This window comes from Sycon ciliatum, chromosome 5, assembly GCF_964019385.1.
Source record: "Sycon ciliatum chromosome 5, ocSycCili1.1, whole genome shotgun sequence".
NCBI classification, from domain to species: domain Eukaryota; kingdom Metazoa; phylum Porifera; class Calcarea; order Leucosolenida; family Sycettidae; genus Sycon; species Sycon ciliatum.
The window spans coordinates 23696436-23719275 of record NC_088647.1 but is presented as its reverse complement, the minus strand read 5'-3'; the positions used below and the strand labels follow the sequence as shown (position 1 = coordinate 23719275).

The window sequence follows — 22840 nt, the reverse complement described above, 5'->3', positions numbered from 1 at the left end:
TAGTTTGAGTTACCTTTGAAAATTATCATGTTCAACTCACGGTCTTCATAGTCATCATACTCGTCCAACCGATGTCACCCTCACCCTGCGAATAATCAGCTCATCTCTCCCGCAGCTCCACTTCTCCTTTCATCATGACCGAACATCAACTATACATCAATTTCGAGCAATATCCATAGCCTGCAGTCATATCATGGCTGCTAACTTGAATCCAGACTACAAGAGGTCATGACTTCGTAACATGCATAATATACAAATGTAATGTACATGTACATGTACACGGAGTTTTGCGGACTACCCGCCACTATCTCGTCCGCTACTGGATACCTGATAAAGGCTGATTCATTCGCATCTTCTGCTACATGTACTGTGTCAGTGTGAGAAAGAACTTTGAAGAAGACGAGTTCGAGCATACAATACCGGTACTGTATTGCCACGATTTCTACTCTGCTTTTCATTGAAAACACTATCTGCATGACCTCCGAACCCTTTACCATGCAGACCACCACTGGCACCAGCACTGATCAGGTGCATTGTACACAATTGTGTAGCCTACATACTAGAACTGTGGTATAATCGTGTAGTTATGCTCCTACCTCCGAGAGGATGCCAAATTATGCTCCAAATTTTCAACCACCAAATTATGCCAATGCCGGCATAATCCGCTGGTGCCTACTACAGTCCATTTCAAAACTATCACGCGTAGGGTTTTTGAAATATTTCAAATTTGGCTGGAGCTTTTTGAGAATAGTTTTCGGAATATTGCTCAGCTCAGGTCCGCTCCACAATTACTCTCATATAGTTTCTAAACGATTGGATAACAGACACCCAATTTGGAAAAAATTATGCACAAAGTGATCACAGATTTTATGTGGTATTATTATTATTATTAAATTTTTATTTATTTTACTAGGGTGTTTCCCACAGACCTAGGCTATGGTCTTCTTACGGGAGCCCCTACAGAAAAGTAGAAAGGTAAAGCATGAACGAACAAATGGGCGATAATCTGTACAAGAGCGAACAGTGGATCATATTCCACCGATCGCGATCAGAACCTACATGTATGTAGCCAAGACGAGAAAAACCAGCTTTAGTGTGGGCAGAAGGCAAGGCCAGAGAAAAAGAGATTTGGGACCTAGTGACGGCAGTAGTACTATGTGCACTGGAGGAGCGGGTATGGAAAATTTCTTTTAGGAGAGAGCTACATGTGCCGCTATAGATGCTGGCATAACGGTTTTTGCCTAGGTACGCGTCTATAGTTTTGAAATGGACTGTAGTCTACATAACCGTGACTGCTGCCAGTGCTGGGCCTGGGTTATGTACTCTTGTGATTATCATCGGCAGATCTGCACTTCATTCTGCACACACACGCCGGGTTATGTCACGTACTCTTGCTTGAGAACGGTTTTATTCACAACACCATGAAGTAAGAGTCAAAGCAAAAAGACAACCCAATTTCGGAAATAAATAGAACACTCAATTGAAATACAAAATTGAACGCAAAAACTTCACAAGAAATCGTTACCTAATAAAAATGCCTACCGGCATGCAAAGGCGAACGGTCACGCCTCTGCCCGTGTCAGCAGTGTCAGCAGAGCCGGCGGCAATAAGCTGCAAAGGGGCTCCTGACCTTGCGGCGAATGTAGGACTAGGAGGCCCGCAGCCCCTAAAGCACGTGACTGCCCATCGCAGCAGGCAAAATGAAATCCGGGTGCGTAACTCACCCATCACAGCAGAATATACCAAGTCTTTGTTTTTGTCTACAACCAGAGCAGCTAGCGACTTCAGAAATATAGTAGTTTCCTTGCCCGCCACACCCGAGGTCGAAAATACCAGTGGGGTGAATGATGCTCTCTCCACCTGGTTGACTCTGGCACCATACGCTGCCTTCTTCATTCTCTCATGTGTTCTCAGGTGGCTAAGGATTTCCGGACGAGACAGCAAGGACGGCCCAAGGTCAGTGATCCTTACATCAGAAAAAGGCGTCCTGCTGCCGCGACCAGAAACCCCTAGCCCGTATGTCCAGGCGTGCCTCTGGCTGACGATTAGCGGAGGTCGCAGATGTCCTCACCGTGTAGTGGTAGCAAACGTGGCTCAATCTCCACATCGGGCAGTACCTCCTGCAGTACGCCCGACATGAGGTCCCGAAGCTCGTTGTGGCGAGCCGACGGATAGCCGCCGGTTGGGCACGTGAGGGCGTGGTGGGTGGTCATGGACTTCCCACAGACACAATGATCACTTACACCGTCCAGTGGGAGACCATATCGTATGCATAGCGCATCTCTAAAATCCGACTTTTTCAGCACGGTGCGATTTGTCCAGGACGGTTGTGCTGTTAGCCATGTTGAGACGCCTTTCTCATCCGCTACTGCGAGCAGCTGCCGCTGGACCGGTGAAAGCCCCTCGGCAAGCTCTGTCTGGACCTGCCGGCATCCACCGTTTTTTCCTGGCGCTTTTGTCGGGCGATGCCTCGTGCCTCGCCAACGGCTTCTAGAACAGGATTGGCCATGCCCTCTGCGATGGCCAAGATGCTCTGCGTGTTTTGGTCCGGACTGATGGCTGGAGAGTCTCGGACGCTCTCGTTACGGTGGGTGTCGATCAAGTTCACCATTGACGCCGTGATGACAAGTGATGCTTGATGGTCTGCCTCTGCGGACTTAGCTACCGCAGGGATAGCCAAGCCCCCGAATCTTGTCGGGAGGGACAGAAGCTGTCTCAGCGAGCTGTCAGCTGCCATTCCCTGGCCCAAAAGGGCAGGAAGAAAATGATAATCCAATGCCTCATCTAGAGGGGCCAGGGTGACGGGTGTTTATCGATGATGCTCTCAAATGGTAGGACCATTTGGACGATAAGCCCTTTGTGAGCACAGCGTAGGCGGCCTGGGGTTGCATTTCGGCCATTGCAGCGAGAGTCATCAGCTCCCGTCGCCAGTAGGTGACGTACCTGTCTCCGGCACGATGGCAATACTCTTCACTGCCAATGATCCCGCCGAGATATTGGTGACCCGCCCCCGTGACGCAGATTCCCGTCCCCTGGAACACTTCCTTAGCCCGGTCCAGGCACTGAGGCTTCACCAGGAGAGTGGTCTTCCTTCGTGGGATTGGGATTGTATCCATACTCAGGTCCGATAATGTGAACATCTAACCAGTGGCTGGCGAGGGAGTTAATATCACCGCCAGCTGCATCGTCGTCGGCATACCACTCCTGGTCGACATCGGGGTTTGCCTCCTGCAACCTCTGAACTAGCGGTACGGTTACTACAGGGACTCCAGGGCACTATGCAGGAATGGCACCATTGGGCAGTCAGTCTGGAACTTGGTGAGGAATGGCTGCACCTCCCTCGCCATCGAAGCAATGCTGCTACACGCACTCACAGCCCTCTCTGCTACAGGCAGAGTTTCTACCCATCGGTGCTGGCAAAATTTCAGAGGAAAGACTGGAGTCTGTAACTCTTGTGAAGTCTTCTCGTCTTGCAGGGCTGTCCCTGAAACGATAGTAGAGAGCCTTCAACAGCGCAATCACACCCCACCCAGATTTTCTTGCTCCATCCTGGAAAGCCATGTGCACAACGTGTAGGCCACAGCTGCCGATATCAACAATAGATTTGTTGTTTGTGCGCTGGAGCTCTTCCTTCAGCAATCGGTGAAATTTCCAATATACCGTTGGTCCATCCATTGACACCTGGACCAGTTTGCTGAGGCCGAGTTAATCGGTTGCGGCATGGAAATGGTGCAGCAGATCGTTGGCTGTTGAGTGACCCAGATGCGCTGATGTAAGGTAGCGAGTTGCTACAGAGGCGCAATCCAGACCAGAACTCCATAGACGTATCTGTGTGGTTTTCGTCTTGAAAGTGTGGCTCTCGTCAAATAGCACCACGAATGACTCTGCCTTGTTAACTTGCTTCTGCAGCAGGTCTTGGAAGTATGTGCCTAGTACTGCTGCTGGCACTGGCGCTGCTGCTATCAGATACAGCTGTTTGACGACGGGACGAAGAAACGATTCACTGTCAAAGCTGGAGTTCTCCTCTCCACAGCTTCACAATGCTTTTTGCCCTTCGCGTGACTCTTGACTGAGGAGATACCGCCGCCTGACATATCAAAATCTGACCTGCGGAGTGAGCATCGTGCTCTGAATTCGTCGCTCAGAGTAGCTACTAGCCACTTGCGGAACTCCGGCGTTGACAGCCAAGCATCACGGAAATGGCATTTTCCCTTTGGAGGCGTTTCCGCCACCACTGCTCCGACGCACGGCGAGTTACGAGAAACACCACACCATGTACGAGTGAACTAGAGCCAGTAGAGGCTAGAGTAATACTTCTTACCGCTTGAAAGGTGCAAGCAACTAGAGTAGTTATTGTCTAAGGACAAATTTTCGTTTGGAATTAAAGGGGAAATGCATTGATTTTGGGAAGTGCATCGGTTTTTCGAGTAGGGTCCAGAAGAAAGGCAATTTGATATCGGTTCGAATGGCATATCTCTCGCTTCCATACGATAAGCCAAACTTGCCAAATAGCCAATTGCATACTCGCGTTGCCATAGCGACCAGCGGAGTGATGACGTACGAAAGGCTTAGCTCCACCACAGAGAAGGTCGATCACTGCAGGAATTGGTCATTTTCAATCGTCTTATTGTATTCACGATGCGAAAGAAGTGCTGTGTTCAATGCTGTTTGTGCCGTGAGCTGTTCATCCGCCTTCTCCTGCATTTCCCTAGGCTGACTGTGCCTAGGAAATGGTTTCCTCTTGGAGAAGATGCTTGGTACTCGCCATCTCTCCTGATACATTTTCAGCAAACTTTCAAACCTACGACATTATTTCATTCGTCAATCTCCACCACCCGTCGTCTCACCTGGCTTCAAAAGATGTTACGAGAGATAGGAGAGTATTGAAATTTTAGGTGTGAAACAGATGCACCGAACATATCGAAAATAAAAGTACACCGACAATTTGTGAAATTACAGCATAATTTGCAACCTAAAACAAAAATCTTTACTTCAGAAGCATATCCATAGTTTCATCAACCGCAGCTTGCTATGGTAATCCTAAGGTCATGTTTGGTCATACAGAGACATACTCATAAAACATGCATACGGTGCCATGCAGTCTAGTGCTTGAAGAAATTCTTCAAAATAGGAAAGGCTTAGTCTGACCACCTGGCCCGGGGGAGTAATGGAAAGCACGTCCAGGAAACTGCAGTGCCACTTTGCTACTCGGCTTTGAGAGCGATTGTTTTCGTTCTTTTCTAATCTACCAAAATGTTTGTGTTGACTGCAGATGCTTCCTCATGTCGGCACCCTGCAGACTGCAGCATCAGCTTCCACCACTTTTCTGAAGAAGCCCTTACTTGCAGCCATCAAGAAATTAGGATGACGAATTCAATGAAACCGACAATGAGAGCGCCTGTACTAGTGGCTCCATTGTAGCCTTTTAATATTTTTTTATTTCTACTTTACTTTTTTCTGTTTTTGCACTACAGTACTGAGTGGCAGGCACCACCCAGGATTTTAAAATTGAAAACCCAAGCCCTCTTTGAACTCTTTGAGCCGGGTGGGAAAAAACATGGTGCGTTTGCCGGGAGACTTTTGCCTTTTGCTCGTGGATCATCAGCAAAAGGAAAAGTGTCACACAGCGCACATGCACGGCTTGTTGAGGGTAGGGGTGGGGGGCTTGACTGCTTAGCATATTCTCAAGAAATGTATCGTCTTTCAGCAATCACGTGGTGCACGCGCACGTGTGTAAGGCCACAGTTCTCTCTTCTTCTTTTTTGGTACTATAAATACGGTAGTTACTTTAGCATAAATTACAAAAATCAGGTGAAAAACTAATGGCTGTGAAAGCAGTCTACTAAGTAATACCAAGAGCACATAAGAGTTATGCACTCTTGGAAACCCCACCACAGTTCTCTGACATTGAACGTGTGCAACGTGCGAGGGCAACCGGCTGTCAGAGACCACGTCAAAGCCACTACCATGCACAGGTAGACATCGCTGGCACAACAGTTTGCTGAAAGTAGTGCATTGGTCAACAGGTATGTGTACTTTGAAAAGAAAGTATACGAGCCCCGAAACCAACAAAGATGGCAGGTACAACGATACCCCTTCAGCCGAGCCTGTTAGCAACAGACCCAACACTATCTGGCATACGTGTACCCACCAACTGAACTCCATTTTAGCTAGCTGACACACACACACACACACACACACACACACACACACACACACACGCACGTTATTAGCGAATTCAAAACCACAAGACGCTTTCAGAAAAATAACTTCCATCCTACTGCTTGCTGTTGTCAGACAGTCAAAAACATGCAAAAACATACTAAAAAAGCTGTTGGGCTGCTAGTTTGAACATGGCGGAAGAAATTTGTGGAAAGGTGGCAACATGTGAGTAAGCAAATTGGGTTATACAGTGGACGAATGTGACAGCGGTATCAATGTCAGTGGCGGATCCAGGGGGGGAGGGGGTTCCGGGGGTTCCATGGAACCCCCTAAATTTTGCAAAGTGTGGTGCTGAGAAATATCGAAAAATATCATGTGTGCACAAAAGGACGTCCGTCCGATCACAGTCAGTGCAGTCACTGAGTCAAGGAGTACAGACTCAGTCAGTCAGTGCACTGCATGCGCGTTCGGTAGATCCATACCGGCTGCATGTATACCATGGTATACCGGTAGTAGCAAGAGTACATGGGGTTATGTAGTCTGTACTGGTGTTCACGTCCGTGATTTACAAACGGACACATGTAGACAACATTGGGTGGTTGTTTCCTTTTCGATCTTTCGAAACGATAAACGATCCAAACTTACCTCCATTGGCGCTGTCATTCACTGCTGCTCAGGATGGGTGCGGTCAGTATTCCTTGGACAAGTGTTTTGCAGAAGAGAAAGGATGTTCCGAGTGATGACACTCTTCAACGAACTTCGAATCGTACACGTAGAGTCAGTCAGTGCACTGCATGCGCGTTCGGTAGATCCATACCGGCTGCATGTATACCATGGTATACCGGTAGTAGCAAGAGTACATGGGGTTATGTAGTCTGTACTGGTGTTCACGTCCGTGATTTACAAACGGACACATGTAGACAACATTGGGTGGTTGTTTCCTTTTCGATCTTTCGAAACGATAAACGATCCAAACTTACCTCCATTGGCGCTGTCATTCACTGCTGCTCAGGATGGGTGCGGTCAGTATTCCTTGGACAAGTGTTTTGCAGAAGAGAAAGGATGTTCCGAGTGATGACACTCTTCAACGAACTTCGAATCGTACACGTAGAGTTCAAGCTCCTCAGAAGATGAGGGCTCAAAGTCAGTAATCTATACCTGCTGCAGCATGCAGTATACTAGTAGTCACTAGTTGTTCCTCCGCAGGAACGGAGTGGTGCGCCAGCGATGTGTTTTACATGACATTGGAAGGATTGTGCAATTGTCGACACTGTTTCGCTGTTGTTGTTTCTGTCACTGAAGTGAAGACGATGCTCTTGTCCTGTGACTATAGACCATTTCGCATCGTAAAAATGACAAAATTTCCTAAAGTACAAATGGACAGGGAAAGTTTAGTTGTCATTCCTGGCTCTCAACGTACCCATGGCTTGCATATTCAATTTTTTTTTTACTACAAAGCACTGGCCAGCAACATAAAAGGGGAGGTAGACATAGTTGAAAGGGTCTTCAAGCCCTCACTGAACCTGTGTGCCCGGCAGTCGATTGCATACATGTACTCAAGTATATTATGATTATGGGTCCGTACTAAAGAATAATTATACAATGTGGGGTAAGCAGCAGCATTTGGCCCTGTACAGGCTTTCCATCGTCCACCGGTCCACCACACCACAACTGCGCGCTCCAGCGATGGTGGTGTACGTGTGCTGTGGCAACGTTACCATGGTTACGTGTCGAGGCCGGCTGGAGGGCGCAGTTATGGTGTGGTCGATGATGGAAAAATATACCGGTATGTCTGTAGTGTGTTTTAAAAGCATGCGATTGCCACTAACACAATCGGATTGTCGTAATTACATGTGTCAACCGCACAACTTCAAAACAATCTGATTCCATAATATTTTGGCTGTTCAATTTTGGTTCAACCGGAACCCCCCCCCCTGTAGAGATCTCTAGATCCGCCCCTGAATGTCTTATCCCAGTGGCCAGCTCATCTGGCGCCCGCCGAGGACGTGCAGATGCAGGTGGTAGACGCTCTGCCTGCCGTTCTTGCCGTTGCTGATCAACACGCGGTAGCCATCGGCGTCGAGTCCCTTCTGCACCGCAACCTTGCGTGCCACTGTCAGCAGATGGCCGAGGAGCTGTCACACATACAGCAGAAACAGGCACAGTACTAATAGGTAAGCATTGGTTGGTTGAAAACATGTTGCTTGGTTGACAGCATGTTACAAGTCCTTCGTCTTGTAACATGCTGTCAAGTTGTGTCAGCCTAACAACATGTACGTGGTAGTACAGAGAAAAAGGACTTGTCCAGTTATTGCTATACGTCAATTGCAGCACAGGAGCAAGTAAGTTTCCGTATCTTAGTAACAATCTGTCAAACTTGTAGCATGAAATAAGAACGGCAAAAATGAAACCCGTCCTGAATTTTGCTCGCACTAGATCCATGAAAAGCAGGCCCATAATATTATGATTAGCAGAGCCGTGTGCTTCTCACACCTTCGCAGCTTGCCTGGAGGCTATTACCGTATTCATGGTATTACCAAGAGTCAATAAACCTGAACGTGCCACTACACATCTGTGCTGCATAAAACCAGTCCCACAGCCATTTTTTTGCATAGGTCATCATGAGTCGCTCATTATGTAAGTTCAGAGGCACATTGCTGCATCGCTCAGGTGATCGAGGACAATTCCCGGCGAGCACGTTTCGCCACCTGTGCGCGCAACACGCCACAGAAATCGCCTCGGTCGTATGGCTAAACGACGGTGCAAACCGGTGTGAGATGCAGCACAGGTGAGTTACAATAACCAAGAGTCCATAAACAAGAGTATGCAACTGTGATCTCTTTTCTATGGGCCAGATGCGCGACACGCTGCCTTCATTACATCATTCAGCTTCAGTCCGCGCACTGCGGAAAATCAAACACCGCACTTTCACTCTGACTTGAAATGAACTTTTGTACGGAACTGGAGTTCGCGCGTCGAAATTTAGACATCACGTAGGTACTGTAGTGAATCGAGCAAAAACGGATAGGCTCGCACGGGAAATTGTGGGTTTGAGTGCATGCTTTCATAGCGTGATGGAGGGAAGTTACGTAATGAAGGCGGCGCGCCGCGCACTGACCCATAACCACAGTTGCATACTCTTGTTTATGCACTCTTGCTAGGACCTAAATAAAAATCTTCGCCGTGGGTTCAGTCTCCCAGAGTCCGGTAAAGGTACCACATTTTCCGGCATATACGTCGCACACTGGAGTATAAGCTGCACCCAGATGTTTTGTCACCAAATACACACATCTACCCTGTACATCACAAAAATTAATCATTTGACCATCGTAGAATGAGCTTCACTGACTTTGGGGAGAGGGGGGATTACGAGTGTTTTTAAGTGTGTGCGGCTTGTAATCCGGAAAATACGGTCCGTCATTACTCCGCATAGGGCAGCACTGAATCCAATTGAATAAACCGAATGTTCAGTATACCATGTACTCCATGACCCAGACTCTATCATGTGAAGTCACGGCTGTTCATCTGCGGCCATCTATCAAAATGGCGGCCAATTAACTGGTAAATCGCAAACTTACACTTTACACGTTTGGTTTATGAACTTCGTGTGGTTTCAGGTGATTCCTTCTCGAATCAAGCAGAATCAAGTAGGTAACCTTAGGTAAATTGAGTTTGGGAGTCCTCAGACGAGATCGATCGCGAAGATCATGCAAGCAAAATGAAAAAAATAAACTGGCGAAGCAGAAGCAGAGAGTACTCAATGACTTAGTCACTATGGAGTGAGCTAGCCCAAGGAGAAGGATAGTAACGGCTGCCGTTTTCCTCCATGCCTTAGCTACGGCTACGCCGAGGGGCCTGGATCTGGGCAGCGTTCTTGTTAGGCGCTGTGTTGCTTCGAGCCGTTTCATGGGCGCAGGATTCTGCGAGAAACGCTTCTCCAGAGTCCGAGTTGAGAGTCCGCATGGATGCTCTCTGAGCCTTCCTCACCTAGCAAGCCAAGGCCAACATGGAGTCGAATCATAGCTGGCACGGCGTGCATCTCTAAGAGGTGCAGCTTAGGGATGAGGTGCCGTTTGTTTCTTTTCACGATCTCGTCACAAGGCTTGCATGAGCTTAGGGAAATGCTCGATGTTGCTGCTGAGCTCTGCGATATCCTCAACACAATGGAAATGAAGACAAAAGTGCAAGTCTGAATTTCTAGACAGTGGTTTCGTTGGAGAAAGACATAATGACGCTCAGAATTCGGCAGCCACTGGGAAAAAAATCCGACGAGGGTTCGAACGGTTAGGATTAGTATTATTGAACTACGTAAGAGCACCGCACAGTACTACTAGCTGTATGGATGAGCTACCTTGTAGTTATAACGGTACCGTGGGAGTGAGCAGGAGAGTCAGCAACGAACAGTCACCTGAAATTGCCAGTCTGATCATGCAATGCTGCCTGCAACTCGTGCTGAATCAAGTCGTGGGCACAACCTCCGAAACGCTGCCGGCGATGCACTGCTCATGGCCTTGCAGAGCTACGCGAGTAGCCGAACCAGCCTTCAATGCGTGTGGCCTTCTGCTTGGCTACTTTTGCGCCGGCTATGCATTGCCGCAGCTTGGCATGTAGTGTGACCAATGCTGTGTACTGCCCGTTGCTGTTGCCGTTGGATGCGGCTGGTGTTGTGCAGATCAAGCAGTTATCGAGCTGGCGGATCTCTACCAGCATCGATGCAACGTAGATCCAGGAATGGATCCCTAGTAGGTCTAGATACAACACTGGCGCAACGGTGTGGCTGATCTCGACCAGCAGAATCAGGGCCCGAATAACGCTGTTACGCGGCGTCGCAACCGACAATTGGGAACCAGCCGCAACGAAAGCGCTATGGTCAGCCCTGAGGGTCAGCAAGGTGCGTGACTGTTTCCCCTCATCTGACACGTCAACAGGCAGGACATCCACCGCCTTTGGACAGTGGAAGTGTGTAAGCATAGTCGGACACCACTTAATCCCGACACTCCATAGTTATTGGTAGCTCAGTGCATTGTCATTTCCACGACGAGTCTGACCCAAGAAAAACACAGTCCTCAACTGAACTTTTGATGTGGAATTATGTGCTTTCTCCATTGTTGAGTGGTAGTCCTCAGTGGCGTGCACCGAGTCTTGAAAGGGGGGTTTCTAGAGTTGGTAATTTTTTCTGGGGCCCCATTGCATAATTATTATGTATGAATTTTGTGCACATGCGCATCCCCGGAACATCCCGTCGGAGATAACGGCGAAGGCAGCCGGCTAGGGAGGAGGGAGGGGGGGGGGGCTCAAGATCAGGGGTGCAGGGCACCAATGAACACTGGTGCTGATGAGATGTGGGGCTCGTCCGACTGCTATCATCAGATCATGCCAGCACAAACGCATCTGAGAGGGAACCAGGTACAGGGGTAGAAAGGACAGAAATAAGAATAAAGAGGAATGGAGGGAGGGGACGCGCCGATGCCGGTTACATGGAAATGTTGGTACATGTATAATCGATGGCAGGATGAAACGGGTTACCTTTTACATATTACCAGCACTTCAAAAAGCATTTGCAAAGAGGGTGCAAAAGTCAATGTACTCGAAGTACTCATATACATGTTTGTCATAATTGAACACGTAAAGGTTTGATAGTCCTAGCTGCCCAGGCTACACTACAGTCGATAACACCATGTCTATCAGACTATGGTACTTCACTAGTCCACTCCAGGCTTGTTTGTTCCATCAAAACACTGCTTACATTCGACGTATCTTTCTTTCTGTTCTTATGACCAAGTTTTCAGCATGTATTGGCAATGTTCCACATGATTTCAATAGAGAGTTATGGACCTTGCTTCGATGGAAGCTCGCGGAAGAAAAGCGAAGCCCCGCGTCCTTGAGTCGCGGCCGGAGCAGCGCTTCGTTCTGAAGCAGCGCAAGTGGATCATGGACGCACATTTTTACGTCTTCCAGTCGACAACGTTTTTGACGAACATCTCTGCTGCGCACATGAGCGAGAACGAAAGGCTGTGGCGATCTTGATTTGAGTCAACGATTTGGAAGGAGATATCGTCAATCATATCCTGGAACTGACTTGCATCGCGCGTGCTTGACTCAAATTTCGAGACAAAACGGATTTCTTGAACGTCATCGCCAATCCAGGAGCGAACCAGAGCTAGAGATCAATCCCTCCGTGGCTACTCTCCACTGAAGAAAAAGAGAATAATGTATTTCGAACTGCATGCAAAGCATCTCTTTCACTTCGAAATACGGACATAGTCACTGTACTGTAAACTGCCCGTCGATCGATACGTTTGCAGGATAACCAATCCAGTACTACACGCTTTTCTTTTGGCAAGATTGCCCGAAAAAGGTGGTTTCCAGACACCAAAAAACTAATACGGTGCACGCGCCTGGTCCTACACTAAGTATGTGGTCATTTCCCTTATTGCCGTGTGTGTCTGCGCACGTCTGAGCGTGCACGTGCGTGTGGGTTTGCAGCCATGACTATGAGTGCAGAAAAATCCTCTCTTGCTTTTGCCTGTGACTTATGCCTGTGTTGTGTGGCTGGAGTTACACCCAGTTTACCTCCCTGCTAAATAATATGTTCTCTTCATATTGTGATATATTTCTCATCGGAAGTTGTGCCGTAGGCTGTGAATACACAATTGATGGCATGTACATAATTGTAGATTACCTGTTGTAGGCACGTAACGGTTGTCAGTTGTGGCTTGACGTAGTAGTCATGGTAGTGTGATGTGTGCGTTCTATTGTGCTATGCCGCTACCACCAGATCGTGGTGCGAGCGTCTTCGAGGACTCGGCAGCTCCGTACTCGTGCTGTGCATACGTTTGATTGTGTGGTATATGTAGTTTCCAAGGCATGTTGTACATGTACTCAAACTCAACACAAGGCACAGCTATCACTACTTGGTAGTGCGGCTGCCATGTATCACAATTGTGCGTGACAGTCGCAGCGGCATGATGGCGTTGAAGTCCTCCGAAATATCATTCCCATGCCCTTGAGGCCGTTTTCATGCTCAGATGCAAAGTATCTAGCATTACAAGGCTAATCAGCAAATTTTTGGCCAACGACCCAACATACAGATGCCAGGATATGCAGAGGACCATACATTGAGCCCTAAAATCACAAAAAGTGCACAAACATCTCCACGAACTTCCAAAAAAATGTACGAACTTCCGCTCACGAATTTATGTTTATCGGATGGTCGAAGCCTTGGGCCAACCAGGAAAACTCCGAGTAAGCACGGGAAAACTCCAGGGACGCTTCTCTGGGAGCAGGAAAACGGCTACACTATAACATACAACAATAGCTACGACGAAAATAAATTAGAGCACTTCTCTTCGCCGATCGGGACCAGAACGACGCTCGTCATCGAGTGAGGTATCAAACGATTGCTCTTTCCTTCCTCTCCTGGAAAAACGCGAGTTGCTGGTTAGGGCGCGCTCACACTGCGACCAAAACCAGCGTCCATGCGGCCATGCGGCCAAGTTGCATGGCAACGGCATGAACTTGACCAAAACGTCGCGGCCACGTTTCAAATCGTGACCCCGACCTCCGGAGGGGGGTGCCACGACTTGGCGGCAACATGATCGTAGACGTGAAGCGTATTTGTGTACAACCTGGCCTGAAGTATGTTCAATTTCTCAAATTCCGGTGTGTTGATTCATGAAAATCGGTGGTTGTCGATGTCACCTCGACATTTGCACATTTTTAAAATTTTGTAGTTGTGGTCCTGCACGCACGCACCGCCATATATGCATTCTTTGCCCTTTTTGGACGATGTCGATTTTGTTTTTGTAGTTGCTTCGTTGTGATCGGGTCAGTGACCAATTTCTACAGTGTACTCGTTCAATACGATGGCAGCTTGGTCTGGCTTTTCGGTTTCGGAAATTATCTTTCTCTACTTTTCTGCGATGCATCCCGATCGATGATGGAATGCCATACCTCAAGACATTTCAGTTACATATCATCGGAAAATACAGTTCTCATCTCGGCAACAGACGAAAGAAACCACTACCGGAATTTCCACTGCACTGGCACTTGCTCTGACCACGAGGTCAGGAAAGCGAAAGCGCTTGGATGTCAGCGGCAGTCCCTCAAGAGTCCAAACCTACCTGATTGTATGAATTATTTTCGTCGACTTCAAGAATACGAGCCACGAGGCACTTCCTCCAACATGCAACATGCGAAAAATTACATCCAAAACGGGCCACAACTTTATTAGGAAACGCACGAACTCTTTTGGATACGAACTGCAATTCGTAAAGTTTGTGTGACAAGTTCACGTCTACGCGTGTACGAGGCCTAGTGTGAGCACGACTGCCACGTTTCTGCGTTTTGCTGACGCATGGACGCGTGCTCATGATCGCAGTGTGAGCGCGCCCATAGCAGCCTCGAAGGAAGCCCAAGATACCATGGTTTGCTGCGATAAGTTTAGGAAAAATATTTCGAGCAGAACTTTCAAATGACTCATGCTCAAAGCCGACGCCATCTTAGATGTCCGCTGACGTGATCATATGAACAGCCGTGAAGTACAGCGTGGTTGTCTGGCGGATATTACTCGAGTTGCAAGGTTTATTTTCGACTCGAAACATACGAGCTAAATAATATTAACTGGTTTGAGGGAAAGAGACAACCGGAAAAGTCTGTACCGCGAAATGCCACCAGTAGTTAGCAGCATACTGGCTGCTGTGCATTTGCATGACCGTTTATATCTGCTCGCGGAGACACCATCGTGGACTATCCACAGCATGAGGAAATCAACAAAAGTTTAGGGTATTGCTCTTACGGCTTCGTCTTCATCAGTTGCCTTAGAGAGCTGGGCAATGGGCTTGCGTGGGATGACGAGGAAGTGAACCGGTGCCTGTGGGGCCAGATCGTCAAAGGCCAACGCCTGCAAAAGGGACAGTGTGGAAATTATGTGTTATTGAAAATATTTCCTGAATGTTTCGATTGAGAAAAACATGGGCCTCCCAATGTTTACCGTGTCGTCTTCGTAAACAAACTTGCAGGGGATCTCTCCACGAGATATCTTGCCGAAGATAGTGTCTTCCTCCGGCGCAGCAGACTGCGCTTTCTCTACTTCGCTGGCCATTGCTCAAACTGTTTAGAGCAGGACAAAGTCGCTACTCGACAAGTTCTGGCACAACGCGCAGTAGGTCTACTCGTACTCAGGTGAAAACTGAACAAAAGCGAACACTCAGATCATTGCCGAAGATGCGTTGCCATGGTGCAAAAATGGCGTTGGATAGCTACGCCTAGCGCCTGAGCGCTAGCGCTCGCGCTAGCGCTCGCGCTGTCATCGCAACCCACGACACGTCTTCCTGCTGTGCTTTCTTGACAAAATTATTTTGTTTCGCTTTGTCCTTGTTGCTGGAGGGTTTGATTCTTTGAGATACTGTACTCTGTAGAGCGATTTGGAGTTGGTCAGCCGAGAGTAGTCGTGAGAAATGGAGAAAGAACGTGAGAGAACCTGAACTGCGGATAAAGTCGCTCTGTTCCAGCGGAGGCGAGCAGAGGGTTACGATCTCAGTGCCCAGGCACGTCGCTCCTGATTATTTCGAGTGGCTCGATGTGCAAGTGGCACTCGAAACCAGCGCTGTGCAGAGTACCGATGTTCCTGCCATGCCAGTGTCGCTGCTTTAGCCGGGCTGGCGCTGGCGTCTCCAGCGCAAGCAGTAGCTAAAACCATTCCTGAACCGGTTCCAGTCGAACAAACTGTCGCTGCAGCTAGTGTTGGTGTTGTTTCTTCGCCTTCAGTGTCCGTGGGGTCAGCCGCAGTGGAATTACAGAATGGCTCAGACCACGCAGTGGTTGCCAGCTATTCTGGATTATATGAAGAATGTGATGTCGAACATATCAATGTGTTTGGCCTAGTTTCCTAACTCTTGATAGCTTTTTTGTAGTGAAAATTCATGAATTTTGTGATTTTATTTGAATCCTTGGTGTTAACGCATGCGTGGAACACCAGGTTTCGTTGATAAAAGCCCTTGTTCCCTCTATGTTCTTCGGCCTTTTGAATAGCGAGCCTCGGAACAAGCATATTATGTGCATTATAACACAGGGAGGGTCAGGGTTGGGACATTGATATGTTCGACATCACATTCTTCATATAATCCAGAATAGCTGGCAACCACTGCGTGGTCTGAGCCATTCTGTAATTATACTTCAGAATGCTCTGTCTCCATATCAATGTGATTTTGTAGCTCTCTGCCAGTGGTTGACAGCTTCGAGAGAACTGGCTGAGCATATTTCTCATCATGCTGGGGTTTAATAATAGAGCTTCTGAAAGACCGACCGGCTGCTCCAGTCTGCTGCTTTCAAGATATCATTCGTAGTTGTACCTGCATCCGCTGTTGCGGATGCAGAAGCACTCTGCACAGAGTGTGCTTTGAAGATACTAGTATCGATACCCGCACGAGATACCATTGGGTGTTGACCAGTGTCATACCTGTCAGTTTTTTCTTTCTTTTTCTGGACGGCAGGAATTGCTGATCTGTAATTATTGTCAATATTGATAGAGCGGTATTGATAACCAGCTTTGTACAATGATGCCAGGAAGTTGACAATCGTGGCTATATCACTTGAAAAGGGATCATTGTTCCGTTCACGACACCAGCCCATCCATTTTTTGAATAGGGAGTCATACGTCTTCGTGGATTTCTGCCTCCATGATGCAAGGAGGAGTTCTGAAGCTTCCTCAGAAACATTCTGACTGGTGTACTTTCTTCTGAGATGTTCCAGGCGGCTAGACGAGGGACAATCTCCGGTTCGTTTACGCTGTGCGTCGGCTGAATCAGATCTGGAGTGCTGGGAAGCAACAGGGGCTCCTCTACCAGCAGGTCCAGGAGGGCTGGATACCACGGTTGACTCAGCCATACCGGTGCACCAAGCACTATCCGAGATTTCTGAGGGCAGACCTGTGCTACTACTCTGCTTATCAGGTTCCAAGGTGGGTTGGCATAACCTTGACACTTTGTCCAGTCCGAGAAGGCATCCACGTCTATTGCATTTGGATCGGGACGCCGGCTCACATACATCGGCAGGAGATGTGTCAGCCGAGAGGCAAACAGGTCTACATTCATGGGACCCATTCGAGCAAAGATCTCCTGGAATACATCTGGATGCAACATCCAGTCCGATCGATCTTTCATCACGCGAGACTCCTCGTCTGTAACTGTGTTCAGTGATCCTGCTAAGTGAGTGGCCTGGAGAGTTATCTGTCTTGCCATGCACCATGTCCACACCTCTTTAGTGAGGCGATTGAGGTCGGGAGACACAGTGCCTCCGAACTTGTTGATATACGTCAATGCTGTGGTGTTCACGGTCCATCTTCAGGTGAACCAGAAGATTTCGACTTGACTTCAGAAATGCTTTTACAGCCAGGAAGGCTGCTAACGGCTCCAAGCAGTTTATATGCATCTCTCGTTCCTGACAACTCCACGGACCGCCTGTTTGGGAGTTCTGGCAAGGTGATCCCCAGCCCACTGTCGAGGCATCCGTCTCTATCACCAGGTCTGGTTTCGGCGTGAGAAGACGACGACCGTTCCAGGCTGTCAGGTGATCGATCCACCAGTCCAATTCCTCCAGAGCTTCGCTGCTCAAGAGACAAGGATGATCGTAATTCTGAGATCCTTCCTCTAGGGCTTTCTGCAAACAGCCCTGAAGGTTTCGATAGAACAAAGGACCTGGTGGAATCGCATGTGCAGCATGGCTCAGTTTGCCCAACATGCAACAGGTGAGTTACAGAAATTGCTGAGTGTGTTTTTTCCTCTCGCAATTTTTTGCATCTGATCGTGTTTTCTTCACGGTAAATTTATCTCCCGGCAATCTGATTGTCAGATTCTCGGAGTTCACCGGTATTAAGCCGAGAAAATCTATCTCCTTGGTGGAGTTCGGTTGTGGTTTCTGGCAATTCACAATGAACCCTAGATTCTCCAGGAGGAAAATCAGACCGGCCGTGTGGTCGTTTGTCTCGTTCTCCGCCATGCTCAGGATATCGTCGATATGAATGATCACCCTCAGTCCTGAGTGTGATTATCACCGCCCTTGAGGTCTTGGTAAAAACCCGCGGGGCTGACGATAGTCCGAACGGCAGACAGTTGAACTGATACATCTTTCCCTGCCATGCAAAACGCAGCAACTTTCGCTGGTCTGCGGCAATATTCCCTGGCAATGGGAATCATGAAGTGCGCATCTTTCAGGTCGACTTTCGTCATGAAATCGCCTGGTCTCAGCAGATCTTTCAACATGTGTATACCCTCCGTTTTGAAATGGGACACTTCCACAAATGGTTCAGAGCTTTCAGATTGATAATCGGTCTTATCGCTCTGTCTTTCTTCGGGACAGCGAAGAGTTGAGACACAAACTGATTGTTCGTTTGATCTGCAGGCATTACTTCGGAAATCGCATGTTTGCTTTGTATTGCGACAACTTCTGAGATCTTTTTCGTTTCCTCCTCTTGAAATACAATCTCCCTTGGGGAGACGGTTTGAAAGGGTTCTTGCACAAAGTGAATTTTGTAACCCTGAACACCCCGCAACCATGCATTGGGTCGAGACACTTTGTGTCCGGTCTCTGACACCCATTTCCAAGCTCGGGTATTGAAACTTCTGAGATGGCCTGTTTGTTCGCCATCAAAGTTATTCAGTCAAGGGAGATATTGATTTCTCCTCCTCCCGAAACACTATCTCTCTTGGAGAGTGAGATTGAAAGGGCTTCTGAAGCCACTGAATTGTGTAACCCCGAATACATTTCAAGACCCACTGGTCTGAGCTGATTGCATTCCAGTTTTGTGCAAGCATTGCTACTCTTCCCGCAATCGGGAACTGGTGAAATACGACACTTTCTGTCATGTCTTTTACACCCATCTGCTGGAGAGCACTCACAACAGAAGACATTGAGTAGTTTTGAAAACTCTTTATTTCCTTTAGAGGAAGGGGTAAAGGCGGATGGCTCACTTTGCTGACTCCTGACGACTTCTGTCGTTGGGCTTCCTGTTGAACTGGGGATTGTACTGGTTTCCGCTGTAAGGTCGGAACCGGTTGCCGTTCTGACTGAAACTGCCCCGATTTGAATGGCCTCCCCGTGGGGCATGGTTGGCTCGGCCTCCTCGAACAAACGATCCGGTGGAAGCCTTGCCACCTCGCGAGGACGCCGCCTGCGACAAACATTTGAGCTCTTCGCTCCGTTCCTTCGCTTTTCTGGAGAAGCCATCTCCAAACAACTGGGGTGCAGACGTTTTGAACGTATCGTCATCTTCTCCCATTTCGGCAAGGTCGCGATTCATACAAAGAATGGCATTTCGCCGCCTTTCTCTATTCAAATGCATATTTGCATTGCCAATAAAAGCCAACGCCTGCTGGCATGCTTCGACCGTGGCTTGTACGGTGAGAGTCTCTTTCCCAGCTTCCTCTAGTACGTAGGTCAAAGGACATACGGCGTCCAAAAGCAAGGCCTGTTGTTTCGACAGGGCCTTGTCTCGCGACTTGGTCGCAGGGTGTAATCGGGACTTCACCATCTTGTCCATGATGGGCGCAGGGGCCACAACTACTTTGGGGCGCCCAAAACGACTACGCCATTGGCGCCGAACTTCGTTCGAGGTAGTTGTTGTAAATTTCTCCCGAAAGAATTCCAAAGTATCCGAGGACACTTTGAAATCCTGAGACGATTTGTCAAGCAAGCTTGACTCGTCCATTTCCTCTTCTGACTCACAGTCCGAGGGGTTGGGGATCTCACGGGTTTTACCCGGTGTTGAAGAAGCTCTTGGCGCCAGAGCGGAAAACGAAATAGAGGCACTTCGTGCCGGGTCAGGGCGGGATTGAGCCGCTTCCAGAGCAGACACTCGTTCCGCAATACTTGAAACGTCTGAGCCGATTTGCTCCATCACCTGCGAGACCTTTCCAAACTGGCTCATCATGTCCGCCATGATCCTCGATCATGGACTGACCAGCAGCATCGGGAGAGGTAAAGGAGCTTGCAGACGAGTCCATCCTTGAGAGTGGACTTGACAGTTTGATGATTGAAAGGCGGTCTACAGTAAGCACAGAGACACACCAAGTTTATAATACAACCAAGAGGAAGTACTGTACAAGACAACAGTCGATAACGAGATCGAACAGCTTGCCAAGAAACTTACTTCGAGCGAGCTAGAAAAAGGCGGAAGAACATAGAGGGAACAAGGGCTTTTATCAACGAAACCTGGTGTTCCACGCATGCGTTAAAGGGGAAGTTAAGGCAAAAATCAAAATTTCACCAGTTGTAGTCTTCGGGGTGCTGAGTCGAATGGTCTTGGTCCGAGAAAGCTGAGACGCTCCCTTCCTACTTGAATCCCAATCGAACTCGCGCACTTCCACCGAAACTGGGTGACTGCGCCCTACTAGATGGGGATTTGTATACAAAATGTCACTAAAAGCGCCATTTCGTTCTGATAAAAGCACGGATGACCGCGATTGGCCTATATGTTGTAGTCTTTTGGACGCTGAGTCGACTGGTTTTGGTCCGAAAAGGCTGCGATGCAGCGTTCATCCTTTATTCCCAATCGAACATGGTTGAAGAAGCGGTCACGTGCTCCTGGGTGCCCAAATCACCTGGTCACCACGCCAGCAGGCGACAACTTTCACACCAAGGTTCAACTCGAGTTCAACTCGAGTGACAGGACTGCACCCAAAAAAGGTCAAACAGGCTAGTAAGTTGTACCCTGCAGGCACGGTGACCAGGTGACTGGTGTACGCAGGAGCACGTGACCGCTTGTTCAACCATGTTCGATTGGGAATAAAGGAGGAACGCTGCATCGCAGCCTTTTTGGACCGAAACCAGTCGACTCAGCGTCCAAAAGACTACAACATATGGGCCAATCGCGGTCATCCGTGCTTTTATAAGAACGAAATGGCGCTTTTAGTGACATTTTGCATACAAATCCCCATCTAGTAGGGCGCAGTCACCCAGTTTCGGTGGAAGTGCGCAAGTTCGATTGGGATTCAAGTAGGAAGGGAGCGTCTCAGCTTCCTCGGACCACGACCATTCGACTCAGCACCCCGAAGACTACAACTGGTGAAATTTTGATTTTTGCCTTAACTTCCCCTTTAACACCAAGGATTCAAATAAAATCACAAAATTCATGAATTTTCACTACAAAAAAGCTATCAAGAGTTAGGAAACTAGGCCAAACACATTGATATGGAGACAGAGCATTCTGAAATATAATTACAGGCCCATCTCCCTCCTACCAACTATATCCAAGGTCTGTGAACGCATCTTTTATGAATCTCTCTACCACCATGTCACCCCTGCCCTCTCCTCTGCACAATCAGGCTTCTGTCGTGGCGACTCAACTACTTTGCAATTGACACGCTTAATCCAGGATATTTACGGACATCGTAACCTGAAGAAGCATGTAGGTCTTGTCTTTTTTGATCTATCAAAAGCGTTCGATACAGTCTGGCATCGAGGCCTACGTGCTAAGCTCGAGTCCATTTTTCTAGTACGTGGTACAGCTCTGCAGTGGCTGTCGTCATATTTGTCGTCCCGTCATCAAACTGTCCGTGTCTCTGCTTCCTTGTCCGATCCTTTACCTGTAGTGTCTGGTGTTCCACAGGGGTCCATACTGGGTCCACTCCTTTTCCTAACTTATGTGAACGATCTGCCCTCTCTAGTTCCAGACGTCAGCCTTTTTGCTGATGACACTGCACTGTTGTGCTCTGACAGCTCGCCGTCCAACCTCGTTACCTCCATGCAGACCGGCAATAACTCCACCATAGCATGGATGGAAGCTTGGAAGCTGAGGCCCAACATCGCGAAGACCGAAGCAATGTTCATCAGCCCATAGCCGCCCACTCAGCCGTTGCACTTTCCAGGAGCCAATGCTAACGTTAAAAAATGTTCATGAACACAAACACCTTGGTGTTATATTCGACAGCCATATGTCCTGGTCCCCACAGGTCCAGTCAGTATGCAAGCGAGCTAGCTCCTCCCTTGGCATGTTGCAACCTAGTAGTAGTATTTATTTTATTTACCATCGGATGCCTCAACAGTGATACACACAACTCTTAAGAGGGCCGATAACGGGATAAGTGGAAAGGAAAGGAAAAGAAAAGAAAAAATAGAAAAAATTGGAATTCAGACATCAAGCAGTACAGTAATCAAACACCAAGTCAACTTCAATCTTAGTACAAGAACTATCAAGATCATCGAGAAACTCAACAGATTCCAAAAAGAAGGTCAAAATACTTCTTAAACGCCACTGGGTCTTTAAAAAGATCCCTGAGTTGGTTTGCAAATGTAGAGGTACGGTGGTGTCTGCGCCACTCGGCAGGTAGTGTATTAAAGAAAATTGCGGCACGATTAGAAAAAGAATTTACTCCATCAGTTGTCCGGTGCTTAGATATGGCAATGGAAGCATTAGAGTGGCTTCTAGTTCTAAGGCTTGTTGTGATCGTTGGAAATAATTCCGTTAGGGTAGGAAGTGAGATGATGACATGATTTCTATGAATAAACTGGGCAAAGTTGAGAATCATATAGTGTTCAAATGGATAAATCGCCAATGTGGTCAATAATGGCGTGATGTCGTCCTGTGACTTAGCACCACAGGCAGCTCGTACAGCACGGCGGAACACAGTAGAGAGCCTTTGGCGGTCCTTAGCGGACAGCTTCGTTACAAAACACGAACAAC

General features: G+C 48.1%; 1 protein-coding gene across 1 annotated transcript; it reads right to left on the bottom strand.

The window, feature by feature from the left end:
• Positions 1 to 8114: 8114 nt before the first annotated feature.
• Positions 8115 to 15299, bottom strand: LOC135816688 (adenosine 5'-monophosphoramidase HINT1-like). The gene is made up of 3 exons (XM_065329820.1): positions 15155 to 15299; positions 14960 to 15064; positions 8115 to 8297 (listed from the first exon to the last, which is right to left on the bottom strand). Exons 1-3 carry the CDS (start codon positions 15263 to 15265, stop codon positions 8130 to 8132), a joined length of 384 nt encoding a protein of 127 aa, XP_065185892.1. The 5' UTR covers positions 15266 to 15299; the 3' UTR covers positions 8115 to 8129.
• Positions 15300 to 22840: the final 7541 nt, after the last annotated feature.

Excerpts from the sequence above, each read along its gene's own strand:
- LOC135816688 (XM_065329820.1), bottom strand. The coding sequence starts at position 15,265 with ATGGCCAGCGAAGTAGAGAAAGCGCAGTCTGCTGCGCCGGAGGAAGAC. Across the intron at positions 15,065-15,154 it reads TTGTTTACGAAGACGACACG|GCGTTGGCCTTTGACGATCT; the intron begins GTAAACATTGGG and ends TCCCTTTTGCAG. Across the intron at positions 8,298-14,959 it reads CAACTGATGAAGACGAAGCC|CTCCTCGGCCATCTGCTGAC; the intron begins GTAAGAGCAATA and ends TATGTGTGACAG.